Raw genomic sequence first — 14415 nt, forward strand, 5'->3', positions numbered from 1 at the left:
CCATATTGCCGGGACGCGGACCAATCACAGCAAGCCGTGACGTAATTTCGTCACGGCTTGCTGTGATTGGTCCGCGTCCCGGCAACATGGCCGACCTGACCAATCACAAGCCGGGAATTCACGTAACCAAGTAATAGCGCGAATTTTAAACAAACAACGCTGCCGGTTCCCTCGCTGAGGTCCCGGCTGCGTCGGACAGGTGAGTATAGCGATATTTTTTATTTTAATTCTTTCTTTTACACATTTATATGGTTCCCAGGGCCTGAAGGAGAGTTTCCTCTCCTTCAGACCCTGGGAACCATCAGGGATACCGTCCGATACATGAGTCCCATTGACTTGTATTGGTATCGGGTATCGGTATCGGATTGGATCCGATATTTTGCCGGTATCGGCCGATACTTTCCGATACCGATACTTTCAAGTATCGGACGGTATCGCTCAACATAGTGCTGACAGATTCCATTTAAGTAATAAAAAAACTGGACAAGATGGTGTACCCGTAATTGTACTGACAAGGATATTGCCAGGTCAATTTCACCATGCAATGTATGCTGCAAAAACAATTCCAAAAGAACAATGCCAACATTGCGTTTTTTTTTTCTGAATTTCACCACACTTAGATTTTTACCCCGTTTTCCATTACACTATGTGGTAAAATGAATGGTGTCAGTTTAAAGTACAACTTGTCCTGCAAAAAACAAGCACTCTTAAGCACTCTTATGTCTGTGTGAACAGAAAAGTTAAGGCACTTGGAAGAAGGGGAGGAAAGAAATAAAAATGCAAAAAACAGAAATTGTCCTTTTTGGGAAAGGGTTAAAAAGTGACTAAAACGTTCTATTTCCTAAAAAGGTAACCAGTAAAAATTACAACTCACCCTGAAACAACAAACCCTCAGACAACTTCATACAGCTTAATCTACAGAAAAATAAAAAAATTATGAGTGTCATAATATAGTGACCAAAAAAGTAATTTAAAAGTGGCAGAACGTAAACAAACCTATGTAAATTTAGTATTGACGTGATCATACCAATGCATAGAATAAAGATAACTTGAACATGTTAGTGAACGGCGTTTTCAAAAAAATGTAATTCTGAATTTGTTTTATTTTTTTTATTTTGTCTCCCAAAAGAATTAATTAAAAAGTGATCAAAAAGTTGCAACTACTATAAAATTGTACCAATAAAAAACATAATTTGCCATGTAAAAAATTAAGCCTCATACAGCTCCACTGACAACAAAATTTTATCATTTATGGCAAAATAATAAAATATTAATGAAATTATAGTAATTTGTAATTGCCATATTCAAACTGACCCACAGAATAAAGCCATTACTTTATGTGTGCAGCACGGCGAATAGTGTTAAGCTTAAAATGCAAAAAACAATGGCAGGACAGTTGTTCTGTCTATATTCCTTCCCATAAAGACTTAATAAGAATGTGTTAATAATTTATGTGTACCCCAAAATGATGACACAGACATAAACTATTCATCCCGAAAAAAACAAACTCTCAAATGACTGTCGGGAAAAAAAAAATTATAGGTCCTAGAACACAACAATAAAAAGTGGGGGAAAATGGTCTGCTTAAAGGCTAAAACTGGCTGTGACGCCAAGGGGATAAGCACTTAGGTGTTAAAATATGATTCAACTAAAGTGCTGTCTTCTGTGTGATTACGGAATTGCATAAGTCTTGGCTGTGTGTATATTTGTATGAAATACCCCTTTAGGACTTATTTACAAATAAGATGCTCCTGGACTGAGCGAGCAACATATCATCAGTAATATCAGCTAATGGGTGGGGCAATGCATGAAAAGTGCAATTTTACATGCTGTTTCATGTCCTTGTGATTGATATTGGATCCCTTAATATTCAGCAAGATCTTGTATTCATAAAAGCATGACGAAGCAAGTAGAAATGCTAATTCATGCACCGCCCAATAAGCTGATGTTACTGTCATAATGTCAGATATATTTCGTCGATCTAAAGTAAATTTACAAATTGATATCTGCAATGCATAATATTGTCATATGGATAGGATTATTGTGTGGCCTTGCAGCTCACATTCTTACCTTGATAGAGGAAGTAAACTACATTGGATAGATTGGGACTAAATTATGTTATGCACTCTGTATTTATATGTATGTGTATGTATGCATGTATATACAGTAGGGATTTAGATCTCTCTCTTGGGGTGGAGATCTCCTCCCATGCCTCCTCCAGAATATAAAGATGGTCATTGGCGAACTTCAAACAGGCTTGGACATGCGCTGGTGTGAGCAGGATTTTAATCCATGATGGCATAGTGTGTTACTAATTGTAATGTTTGAGACTGTGGTCCAGCTCTCTTCAGGTCATTGATCAGGTACTCCCTGTAGTTCAGGGTTGATTACTGACATTTCTCAGAATCATCCTTACCCCAAGAGACGAGATCTCGCATGGAGACCCAGAGCAAGTAAGATTCACAGTCATCTTGTGTTTGTTCCATTTTCTAATAGTTGTGCCAACAGTTGTTGACTTCTCACCAAGCTGCTTGCCTATTGTCCTGTAGCCCATCCCAATCCTTGTGCAGGTCTACAATTTTGTCCCTGTTGTCCTTAGAAAGCTCTTTGGTCTTGGCCATGGTGGAGAAGTTGGAGTATGAGCGATTGTGTGCACAGGAGTCTTTCATACAGGTAACAAGTTCAAACAGATGCAATTAATCAATATTTGATGTGACCACCCTTTAAAACAGCATCAATTCTTCTAGGTAAACTTGCACACAGTTTTTGAAGGATTTCTACAAGGATTTTGTTCCAAACATCTTGGAGATCGAACCATAGATATTCAGTAGGTGTAGGTTTATGAAAATCCTTATGTTTCTTTAAGTAATCCCAAGCAGATTCAATAATGTTGAAATCAGGGCAATCTGGGGGCCATATCATCACTTGCAGGACTCTTTCTTCTTCTTTAAGATGAAGAGCAAACTGCCTTCTGCTATAGCCAAATATTTCAAATATTGACTCATCAGTCCAGTGCAGCTGTTGCCATTTTTCTGTACCATAGTTTAGTTACAGTGTTTTCGTGCGTATTTGAGTCTCTTGGCCTAGTTTTTATGCCGAAGGTATGGCTTTTTGGCCCAATTCTTCCCTGAAGACCACTTCTGACCAACATTCTCTGAACGGTAGAAGGATGTAATTGAGTCCCATGGCTTGTCAGTACTGAGCTGATGGCACTGCCAGAAAGCTTCTCATTTTGAAGAGGAATAGGCATGATGTATCTTTTTTCTGAGGTTTCCTGGACCTAAACATGTTTACATTCCTCAACATGGCCCATTTCTTGGTGCCATTAGTATTGAGAAATACTTGGAAAGGCATGTACTTATCCATCATGCAATAACATCACAGAGGCACCTAATTCACTCCATATATATTCTGAAGCAGGACAAAGACCCCAAACACAGGGTTAATACCACTAAGAAACTCTTCAGCATCAATAAGAACAAATAGTCCTGGAAATTATGATATGGTCCCCACCGAGCCATGATCTCATCGAGTCTTTTTTGAATTATGTAAAGAGAGAGATGGTTTTGAGCTTTTGTACATCCACCATCTGTGGTTCTCTAAGATGTTTGGAACAACTTCCCCGCCTAGGTCCTTAAAAAAATGTGTGCCAGTATACTTAGAAGAATTGATTATTTGTTTTGAACCTGTTTTGAAGATAAAAGGTGGTCACAAAAAATATTGATTTTATTTACTTTCTATTTTGTTCATTCACTTTGCATTTTGTCAATTTATAAAAATAAACTATTGACACTTATATTTTTGAAAGCACAGTAACTTTGCAGCATTTCTGCCACACCTGCTTAAAACAATTGCACAATACGATGCATATATTACATATTTACATATTTTTTTCTGCCTAAAATTTTTACATAGTAATTGATGAACCCACACCTCGCCACCTCGCCTGACTTCACTATTACGTCAGTCGGATCACGTAATGCAGTCTCCAAATTTTCACCAACGTGACGTTCCACACTCTCTGAGGACTTGTAAAATCAGCTTGGTACAGACACCACCTGTCCACACAGGCCCAGGGAGGCAAGGGGAGTGATAGGATGTGGCCCACGCAGTCACCGACGTGGCACCACATTCGCTCACAACCTTGGTAGGCTAAGAGGCCTCTTTCACTAGCATCAGTGAAACAGAGCACTGCCAACCTGGTAAGACTGCCACCAGTTCCTCGTTAGATATAAGACTGGTCCGTTAACGGTAATATATTGAGCCAGAAACCAGTCCCGGTAGCATGGAAAGTTAAACCTAGAAATGGACCTGTGTATTCATAGATCGAGATAAAAGTACAGCCCAAGGTTAAAGTATATATTTAATCGCCTAGACAATACACTATATACATGATGGCTATACATACACAACGGTCAGATATGCAAATATAGATAGTGGTAGGTCAAAAGATATGAACAGACAGATGGATCATGTCAATTACCGGGGGATGTTCGATCATGTGTGCGCTGAGTCGCAGGGGGCATGGGCTGCTAGTTGGCTCCTAGGTCCTTCACACCAAATTACCAGACGCGTCCTCCACTGTCGAAGTGGACTGTATGCATAACAGGGAAAGAGACTACATGGTCTTAAGGTACCTTCACACGAAACGACTTTACAACGAGAACGACAACGATCCGTGACGTTGCAGCGTCCTGGATAGCGATATCGTTGTGTTTGACACGCAGCAGCGATCTGGATCCTGCTGTGATATCGCTGGTCGTTGATTAAAGTTCAGAACTTTCTTTGGTCGTCAGATCGGCGTGTATCGTCGTGTTTGACAGCAAAAGCAACGATGCCAGCAATGTTAAACATGGAGCTAACGACCTGTGAGAACGATAAGTGCATCACCGTTACGTCGCAGGATCGCTCCTGCGTCGTTCTGGAGCTGCTGTGTTTGACATCTCTACAGCGATGTAAACAGCGACGCTGCAGCGATCGGATCGTTGTCGTTCTCGTTGTAAAGTCGTTTCGAGTGAAGGTACCTTTACACTAGCCTTTATCCTCTTTGGGTCACTCCCCTCCTGCCCTCTGGCATGAACTTAAATCCCTTCCCCTTGCCTCTGCTGCTAAAAACTCCAAAACCTAAGATGGGTCATAATTCCTTAATAGATGTCCTAGGGAGGCGGTTTTGGCGCCATCGGATCTGGCCGGGGCCCTGCTACGTGTTAAGGCCATACACAGCTTTGCTATCTGGTTTCTACTAACTGTTCTATATATCTTCATACCCGTGTGTGGTAGAATGGGTGGAGATCCAGGCGAGTGTTCGCCATGTTCTGGGGATCTCGGAAAACTATGACGAATCTATGATGAGCAGCTAGGATGTATAGTATCTCCATAACTCCTTACGGAATTATGTTTGCAGAATGTGCTAGTAGAAGGTGCCTGCAGCATCAGCAGGACACTTTATTGCAATCAAGCCTTTGCTATGCTCTGAGCTGGTCAAGGTGTGAGATTTGTCACTTGTAGCCTTTTAGGCTTTACCCCCTCTGCTGAGCTAGGTGTTCTCATATAGCTGCATGCTGAAAGGGTTTTTATAATCCCATGGCAGACAGGATACAAATGATTGACATGAAATTATATCTCAAATATTCTTCACAGTAATATTAAGCATATAATATACATATAAGAAACTGCCCTTTTACTGTACCTTGGTTGTTTTTAATCAGTTGTGGTTTTGACAACAGTCAACATAAATTTGCAGTAAAAATATACATATAGATATGTACATTCAGTTCTGTCACAAAAGCTACAGTGGGTACGGAAAGTATTCAGACCCCTTTAAATATTTCACTCTTAAATGTTTCATTGCAGCCACATGGTAAATTCTAAAAAGATAATTTTTTTCTCATTAACCCCTTTCTGCCATCAGACGTACTATCACGTCCTTGTGACCTGGGACTTAATTCCCATGGACGGGATAGTACGTCATACGCGATCAGCCGCGCTCACGGGGGGGAGCTTGGTCAATCGCAGCTGGGTGTCAGCTGATTATCACAGCTGACACCTGGGACTTAATGCTAGGAGCAGTCACGGACCGCTCCCAGCACTTTAACCTCCGAAACACTGTGATCAAACAAGATCGCAGCATTCCAGTGGTGTAGAGAAGCATCGCGCAAGGAGGGGGCTCCCTGTGTGCTTCCTTGAGACCCTCAGAAAAACGCGATGTGATCGCGTTGTTCCGAGTGTCTCCTCCCTGCAGGCCCCCGGGTCCAAGATGGCCGCAGGGTCCTGCAGGGAGGTGGCTTTCTCAGTGCCTACTGAGAGCAGGACCTGAGAAGCGTCCTTCACTGCCTGTCAGATCGCTGATCTGACACAGTGCTGTGCAAAGTGTCAGATCAGCGATCTGACTTTATACAGTGATGTCCCACCCTGGGACAATGTAAAAAAAGTAAAAAAAAATATTATACTGTGTAAAAATATTTTTTTAAAAATCCTAAATAAAGAAAAAAAATATTGTTCCAATAAATACATTTCTTTATGTAAATAAAGAAAACAATAAAAGCACACATATTTAGTTTTGACGCGTCCGTAATGACCCGACCTATAAAACTGTCCCACTTGTTAACCCCTTCCGTGAACACCGTAAAAAAGGTAAAAAACAATGCTTTATCATACCGCCGAGCAAAAGTGGAATAACACGCCATTAAAAAAGGATATAAATAAACAAGGTACCGCTGAAAACATCATCTTGTCCCGCAAAAAACGAGCTGCCATACAGCATCATCAGTGAAAAAATTAAAAAGTTATAGCCCTCAGAATCAAATGATGCAAAAATAATTATTTTTTATATAAAATAATTTTTATTGTATAAAAGCGCGAAAACATAAAAAAATTATATAAATGAGGTATTGCTGTAATCGTACTAATCCCAAGAATAAAAATGCTTAATCAATTTTACCGCACGTGGAATGGTATAAACGCCCCACTCAAAAGAAATTCATGAATTGCTGGTTTTTGTTCATTCTGCCTCCCAAAAATCATAATAAAAAGCGATAAAAAAAAGTCATGTGCCCGAAAATGGTACCAATAAAAACGTCAACTCATCACTCAAAAAACAAGACCTCACATGACTCTGTGGGCCAAAATATGGAAAAATTATAGCTCTGAAAATGTGGTGACTCAAAAACTATTTTTTGCAATAAAAAGCGTCTTTTAGTGTGTGACAGCTGCCAATCATATAAACCCGCTATAAATAGTAAGTCAAACCCCCCTATATTACCCCCTTAGTTAGGGAAAAATAATAAAATAGAAAAATGTATTTATTTCCATTTTTCCATTAGGGTTAGGGCTAAAGTTAGGGTTAGGGTTGGGGCTAAAGTTAGGGTTGGTGCTAAAGTTAGGGTTAGGGTTGGGGCTAGAGTTGGGGTTAGGGTTTGGATGACATTTATGGTTGGGATTAGGGTTAGGGGTGTGGTTAGGGTTATGGTTAGGGTTGGGATTAGGGTTAGGGGTGTTTTGTGTTAGGGTTGGGATTAGGGTTAGGGGAGTGTTTGAGTTAGGGGTGTGGTTAGGGTTACGGTTAGAGTTGGGATTAGGGTTAGGGGTGTGTTTGGGTTAGGGTTGGAGTTAGAATTGGGGAGGTTTCCACTGTTTAGGGGATCTTCAAACGCGACATCGCGTCCTATCTCAATTCCAGCAAATTCTGAAAAAATAAAATGGTGCTCCTTCCCTTCTGAGTTCTGCCATATATGGGGTATCAGCGTACTCAGGACAAATTGGACAACAACTTTTGCTGTCCAATTTCTCCTGTTACCCTTGGGAAAATAAAAATTGAGGGGCTAAAAATAATTTTTCAGGGAAAAAAAAGATTTTTTCTTTTCAAGGCTCTGTGTTATAAACTTTAGTGAAACACTTGGAGGTTCAAAGTTCTCACAACACATCTAGATAAGTTCCTTGGGGGTCTAGTTTCCAAAATGGGGTCACTTGTGGGGGGTTTCTACTGTTTAGGCACATCAGTAGCTCTGCAAATGCACGTACTCAGGACAAATTGCACAACAACTTTTGGGGTCCTATTTCTCCTGTTACCCTTGGGAAAATAAATCAAATTGGATCTGAAGTATATTTTTTGTGAAAAAAAGTTAAATGTTCATTTTTTTTAAACATCCCAAAAATTCCTGTGAAGCACCTGAAGGGTTAATAAACTTTTTGAATGTGGTTTTGAGCACTTTGAGGGGTGCAGTTTTTATAATGGTGTCTTCAAATGTGATGTGGTCCCTAAAAAAAAATTGTGTTGTAAAAGTGAGAAATCGCTGGTCAACTTTTAACCCTTAGAACTTCCTAACAAAAAAAATTAGTTCCAAAATGGTGCTGATGTAAAGTAGACATGTGGGAAATGTTACTTATTAAGTATTTTGTGTGACATATCTCTGTGATTTAAGGGCATGAAAATTCAAAGTTCGAAAATTTTCAAAATTTTTGTCAAATTTCCATTTTTTTGCACAAATAAACGCAAGTCATATCAAAGAAATGTTACCACTAATGTGAAGTAAAATATGTCATGAGAAAACAGTATCAGAATCATGGATCACTTCACTGGGATCCATGGAAGCGTTCCAGAGTTATTACCTCATAAAGGGACAGTTGTCAGTATTGTAAAAATTGGCCCAGTCATTAACATGCAAACCACCCTTGGGGGTTAAGGGGTTAATGTTCATTCTGCACCCCATCTTGACTGAAAAAAACAGAAATGTAGAATTTTTGCAAATTTAAAAAAAAAGAAAAACTGAAATATCACATGGTCATAAGTATTCAGACCCTTTGCTCAGACACTCATATTTAAGTCACATGCTGTCTCTTTCCTTGTGATCCTCCTTGAGATGGTTCTTGTAAGGATTCCGGACTTTCCTTTGTGGCTGTTTGCCCTGATCCAAGATGGAGTCTTGTATCTCGCCCTGCCATGGAACTTCCTGTCTGTCCTGATTATTTAAGACCAGGTTGTGTGCTCCTCTTTGCCTGGGCATTTGGTTGCTGTTGGCTCCTGATCTCCTGCTGGTGGACTCGCTGCTGCTGCTGCTCGTTACTCGGTGCTCTGCCTCTCCTCATTCTATTGCCTACAGTCCTCTGGGCTTCTACCTGATGCTGTCTGGGTTTAACTACTGTCTGGAATTCAAGTTGGAGCTATTCACCCCTGGAACTGCTGTGGCCTGTAAGGAATCCTGACATCATCTTCTCCTTTAGGTCTGTGTTTATGTGGGCTGCTGTGCAGGACTTGTGCAGGACTTAGGCTACTTTCACACATCAATTTATTTGCCGTCAGGCACAATCCGGTAAATTTAGAAAAAAACGGATCTGGCAAAAGTTGTTAAACTTGTTAAATATACTTGTTTGCATCAACTTTGGTCTCAGTGTCATATTATCCAACACAATCAGATTCCATAGTACCCTTATAATTGTTTACAGTTCTACTCCTTCATTGGAGTCCATCTGTGTTTAATTAAACTGATAGGACTTGATTTGGAGAGGCACACATCAGTCTATATAAAACCTCACAGCTCATAGTGCATGTCAGACCAAATGAGAATCATGAGGAACTGGCCAAGGAGCTCAGAGAAACAATTGTGGTAAGGCACAGATCTGGCCAAGGTTATACAAGAATTTAGGCAGTACTCAAGGTTCTTAAGAGCACAGAGGCCTCCATAATCCTTAAATGGAAGGCGTTTGGGACCACAAGAAGTCTTCCTAGACCTGGCTGTCCAGCCAAACTGAGAAATCGTGGGAGAAGAGCCTTGGTGAGAGAGGTAAAGAAGAACCCGAAGATTACTGTGGCTGAGCTCCAGAGATGCAGTAGGGAGATGGGAGAAAGTTCCACAAAGTCAACTATCACTGCCGCACTCCACCAGTCACGCCTTTATGGCAGAGTGGCCAAACGGAAGCCTCTCCTCAGTGCAAAACACATGAAAGCCCTCATAGAGTTTGCTAAAAAACACATGAAGGACTTCCAGACTATGAGAAATAAGATTCTCTGGTCTGATAAGATAGAAGATAGACCTTTTTGGTGATAATTCTAAGCGGTATGTGTGGAGAAAACCAGGCACTGCTCTTCACCTGCCCAATACAATCCCATCAGTGAAACGTGGTGGTGGCAGCATCATTCTATGGGGGTGATTATGAGCTGCAGAGACAGGATGACTGGTTCCCATTGAAGGAAACATGAATGCGGCCAAGTACAGAGATGTCCTGGATGAAAACCTCTTCCAGAGTGCTCTGGACCTCAGACTTGGCCGAAGTTTCACCTTCCAACAAGACAATGACCCTAAGCACACAGCTAAAATAACAAAGCAGTGGCTTCAGAACACATTTGTGACAATTTTTGACTGGCCCTGACCTAAACCCAATTGAGCATCTCTGGAGAGACCTGCGAATGCCTGTCCACCAACGTTCACCATCCATCCTCATGGAACTGGAGTGTATCTGTAAGGAAGAATGGCAGAGGATCCCCAAATCCAGGTGTGAAAAACTTGCTGCATCATTCCCAAGAAGACTCATGGCTGTACTAGCTCAAAAGGGTTTTCTTCCTCTCAGTACTGAGCAAAGGCTCTGAATACTTATGACCATGTGATATTTGAGGGTTTTTTTTAATACAATTTCAAAAATTGCTACATTTCTGTTTTTTTTCAGTCAAGATGGGGTGCCGAGTCTACATTAATGAGAAAAAAATTAACTTTTTTTAATTTACCAAATGGCTGCAATGAAACAAAGAGTGAACAATTTAAAGGGGTATGAATACTTTCCGTACCCACTGTATGCACGGAGTATTGCTGGTGCTCGAGTGACATGTTCAAGTCCCATGTTAGACACCACAAAAGACCATGCAGGGATTGTCTTCCATACACTGGCAATCCCTGCATGTTTTTTGGCTAACAGCCACGAAACATGAAAAGTGGAGACTTGAGCTTGTCACTTGAGCACCTGCTATACTTAGTTCACACCTGATGCAAACTTAAGTATCAAACACTAATGACGATGACATAGTCAATATGACAACCTAATGGTATCAAATTCTATGTAGTACATTTGGGTTCAAAATGCTGTCTATGCTTGAGGGGTGTAGTTTCCAAAATTGTGTCAGTTGTGGGGTGTTTCTGCTGTTTATGTGCCTTAGCGGCCCTGCAAATGTAACATGTTGCCGGCAATCTATTTCAGCCAATTTATGTTCCAAAATTCAAATGATGCTCCTTCCATTCTGAGCTCTGCCATGTGCCAAAAATGAACTTTTTGACTACATGTGGGGTATCGCTACACTCGAAAGAAAGTGGGTAAAAAACTGTGGGGTCCACTTTTTGGTCTTATCTCTTGCAAAAGTGAAAAAGTTGTAGCTAAAGCACCATTTTAGAGGTAAAATTTATTAAACATTTTTTTTATTCCACTTTGCATTAATTCCTGTGCAGCATGTGAATGGTTAAAACATTTTCTAATAATGTTGATGTGCTAGAGAGGTGCAGTTTTTAAAATGGTATCAGTTTTGGGGAGTTTCCAATATATAGGCCCCTCAAGGTTCATTGAAATGTGCATAGGTCTCTAAAGAAACAGGTTTTGTAAATTTAGTGAAAAAAATTGAAATTGCTGCTAAACTTTGAACCACTTTAACATCCTAATAAAATAAAATGACGTTTGAAAAATGATGCATATATAAAGTAGTTGACGTATGGGAAATGTTATTTATTAATTATTTTATACAGCGTGACTAACTGTTTTAAGGATATAAAGATTAAAAGTTTGAAAATTGCATTTTTTTTCAAAATTTTGGCCAAAATTACAATGTTTTCACAAATAAACGCAAGTTATATCGAACAAATTTTACCATTATCATGAAGTTCAGTATGTCATGAAAAAACATTCTCAGAATCATTGGGATACATTAAAGTGTTCCACAGTTATTACCACATAAAGTGATACTGGTTAGAATATTATAGTTTGGCCTGGTCACTAAGGGGTTAAGAAAAAATTGATTTTTTTTTTTTTTTTTTGTTCCTCTGTCAAAATTAGTTTGAGTCTTCACATTTACATCTAGTTGAAATGTGTTGATACGGTTCAATGATTGCACTGTTTTTCATTTTTGAAAGTCAAATAAAAAAAGTCTCTTTAAAACAGAAAGTCACGTAGAGCATAACTTATATCCTGATGTCACAGAGTTCTGATGAACAGCCAACAAGATGTGTTGTTTTGGATCTAGTTCTTAAATAGGACAGAAAAAAGGAACCTGCATCACTTTCGTGTTCTGTTACATCCTGTTTTAGGCTATGTGCACACGTCAGGATTTCTTGCAGAAATTTCCTGACAAAAATCGGACATTTCTGCCAGAAATCCGAATGCGTTTTTTTTTTGCGGTTTTTGCTCGTTTTTTACGTGGTTTTTTTGCATTTTTTCCCAATGCATTAAATGCGTAAGGCAAGATTGCCTTGTGCAGGCATGTACTATGGAGGACAGAGAATGAACTTCAATCCAATATTGTAGCCAGCATGCAGCCAGCGGGTAAGGAAAGGGTGAATCAAACACCCGAAAACCCCGCCCCTATGGCTGAAAATTGTTCCCTCCAAATTCAGGTGACAGAGTCCCTTTAAAGGTACCATTTTGGTACAGATACGTTCTGTTGATCGCCCATTATTGCATTTTAATACAATGTTGCGACGACAAAAAAAAAGTAATTCTGGTGTTTTGACTTTTTTCTCTTTACGCCGTTTATTGATGGGGTTAATTCTTTTTTTTAATGCAGCGATACCAAATATGTGTATGTTTGATTTTTTTTATGGTTTTATTTTTAATGGGGCAATTGATTTGAACTTATATTTTTTTTTAGATATTTTTAAAAACATTTTCTACTTTGGCATGCTTCAATTGTCTCCATGGCAGACTAGAAGCTGCCATAACCCGATCGCCTCTGCTACACACAGGCGATGATCAGATCGCCTGTATGTAGCAGAATTGCTGACTTGCTATGAACGCTGACTACCAGGTGATGCTCATAGCAATCCAACCCATCGGCGACATGCGGTCATGTGACACCTACGCCAATGGGAGGGATTTCCGGCGCGCTTGTCGGAAGCGAATGATAAATGCCGCTGTCAGAGTTTGACAGCAACATTTAGCGGGTTAACAGCCGTAGGTGGATCAAAAACAGCTCACATGTGCCGGAAAAGATGTGGGCTCACCGCCGGAGTCCACATCAAAGGGAGGGTGTCCGACATCGGTGTACTGTTACAACCAATATCAGAAAGGGGTTAATAAATATGTACAATTTTTTTTTCCACTTCGCACCTTTTGCACTCTACCTATAGGCTATGTGCACATATTCAGATTTGCAGCAGACAAATCTGCTGCAAATGCTGATGTGTTGGCAGGAAAAACGCTGAGTAAAATGCTCATTTTTTTGCTGCGTTTTTGTGTGCTTTTCTATTGTTTTATCACCTATTCATTACAATGGATCAAAAACACTGCAAAAACGCTGAAAGATGTGACATGCTGTAGATTTGAAACTGCTTCAAATATGCAAGGTAAAAATAATCAACATGTGTATAAGATTTCAGAAATCTCATTCACTTTGCTGGGTCAGTAAAATTCTGCATTTTTTGCAGAAAAACCTGTGGTAAAAACACAATGTGTTAACATAGCCTTATACAGCATGTCCCCCAAAATAAAATTAAACAAATCCGAAGAGCCCTTTGTCATTTTGTATGGCGTAAATAGTTTCTACTAGTGAATGCTCGTACACTACATGCTTTGTGTGATCAGGGCGATCGTATGCCCCAAATTATGAAATACTGTTATGTAGCTAAGATAGCTCAGCTTTCCAGATCCACTGGTGTTTCTCGGCTTAAACATCGGTTGATTGTGAGGCAACAGCATGTTCATTTTTCCCACTGGATCTTCTACAAAAAATTATATCTGTTTGGTGAGTGGTGACAATTAACGCTCGCTGCACTGTCTTGATGACTAGAAGCAAGTGGCTGCAGGGAGAATATAATTTCATTTTCTTCCTGGTTCCACTGTCCCTGCAAGACTGCCAGACATGATTTAACTGCTGTTTACCTGCAGATTATCACTGTATCCATAGTTAAATAGTGTTTTATACATGACAGTTTACCTTTAACCCCTTAGTGACAGAGCCAATTTTGTACTTCATGACCAAGCCAATTTTTACAATTCTGACCACTGTCACTTTATGAAGGTATAGCTCCAGAACGCTTCAACGTATCACACTGATTTTGACATATTGTACTTCATGTTAGTGGTAAAATTTATTCGATATAACTTGCGTTTATTTATGAAAAAATGGAAATTTGGCAAAAATGTTTAAAATGTAGCAATTTTGAAACTTTTAATTTTTGTACCCTTAAGGCCGGAGTCACACACAACGTATAAAAAATCGGTTCGATT

The 14415-nt window shown here is 39.7% G+C and overlaps 1 protein-coding gene across 4 annotated transcripts in view; it reads left to right on the forward strand.

Annotated features, from left to right (window-relative positions):
* CRYBG2 (crystallin beta-gamma domain containing 2) overlaps positions 1–14415 on the forward strand; it is a 386970-nt gene that overhangs the window by 239219 nt on the left and 133336 nt on the right. Inside the window, exon 1 of one of the 4 annotated variants that reach the window (XM_077295722.1) lies at positions 2624–2673. The exons of the other annotated variants lie outside the window; for them this stretch is intronic. Coding sequence (XP_077151837.1) covers positions 2639–2673 — 35 coding nt within the window. The 5' untranslated portion in view covers positions 2624–2638. Of the gene's footprint in view, positions 1–2623; positions 2674–14415 lie in introns of those variants that run through there. 4 annotated transcript variants of the gene reach the window in all.

The sequence above is a fragment of the Ranitomeya variabilis genome, chromosome 3 (assembly GCF_051348905.1).
Source record: "Ranitomeya variabilis isolate aRanVar5 chromosome 3, aRanVar5.hap1, whole genome shotgun sequence".
Classification (NCBI taxonomy): Eukaryota; Metazoa; Chordata; class Amphibia; order Anura; family Dendrobatidae; genus Ranitomeya; species Ranitomeya variabilis.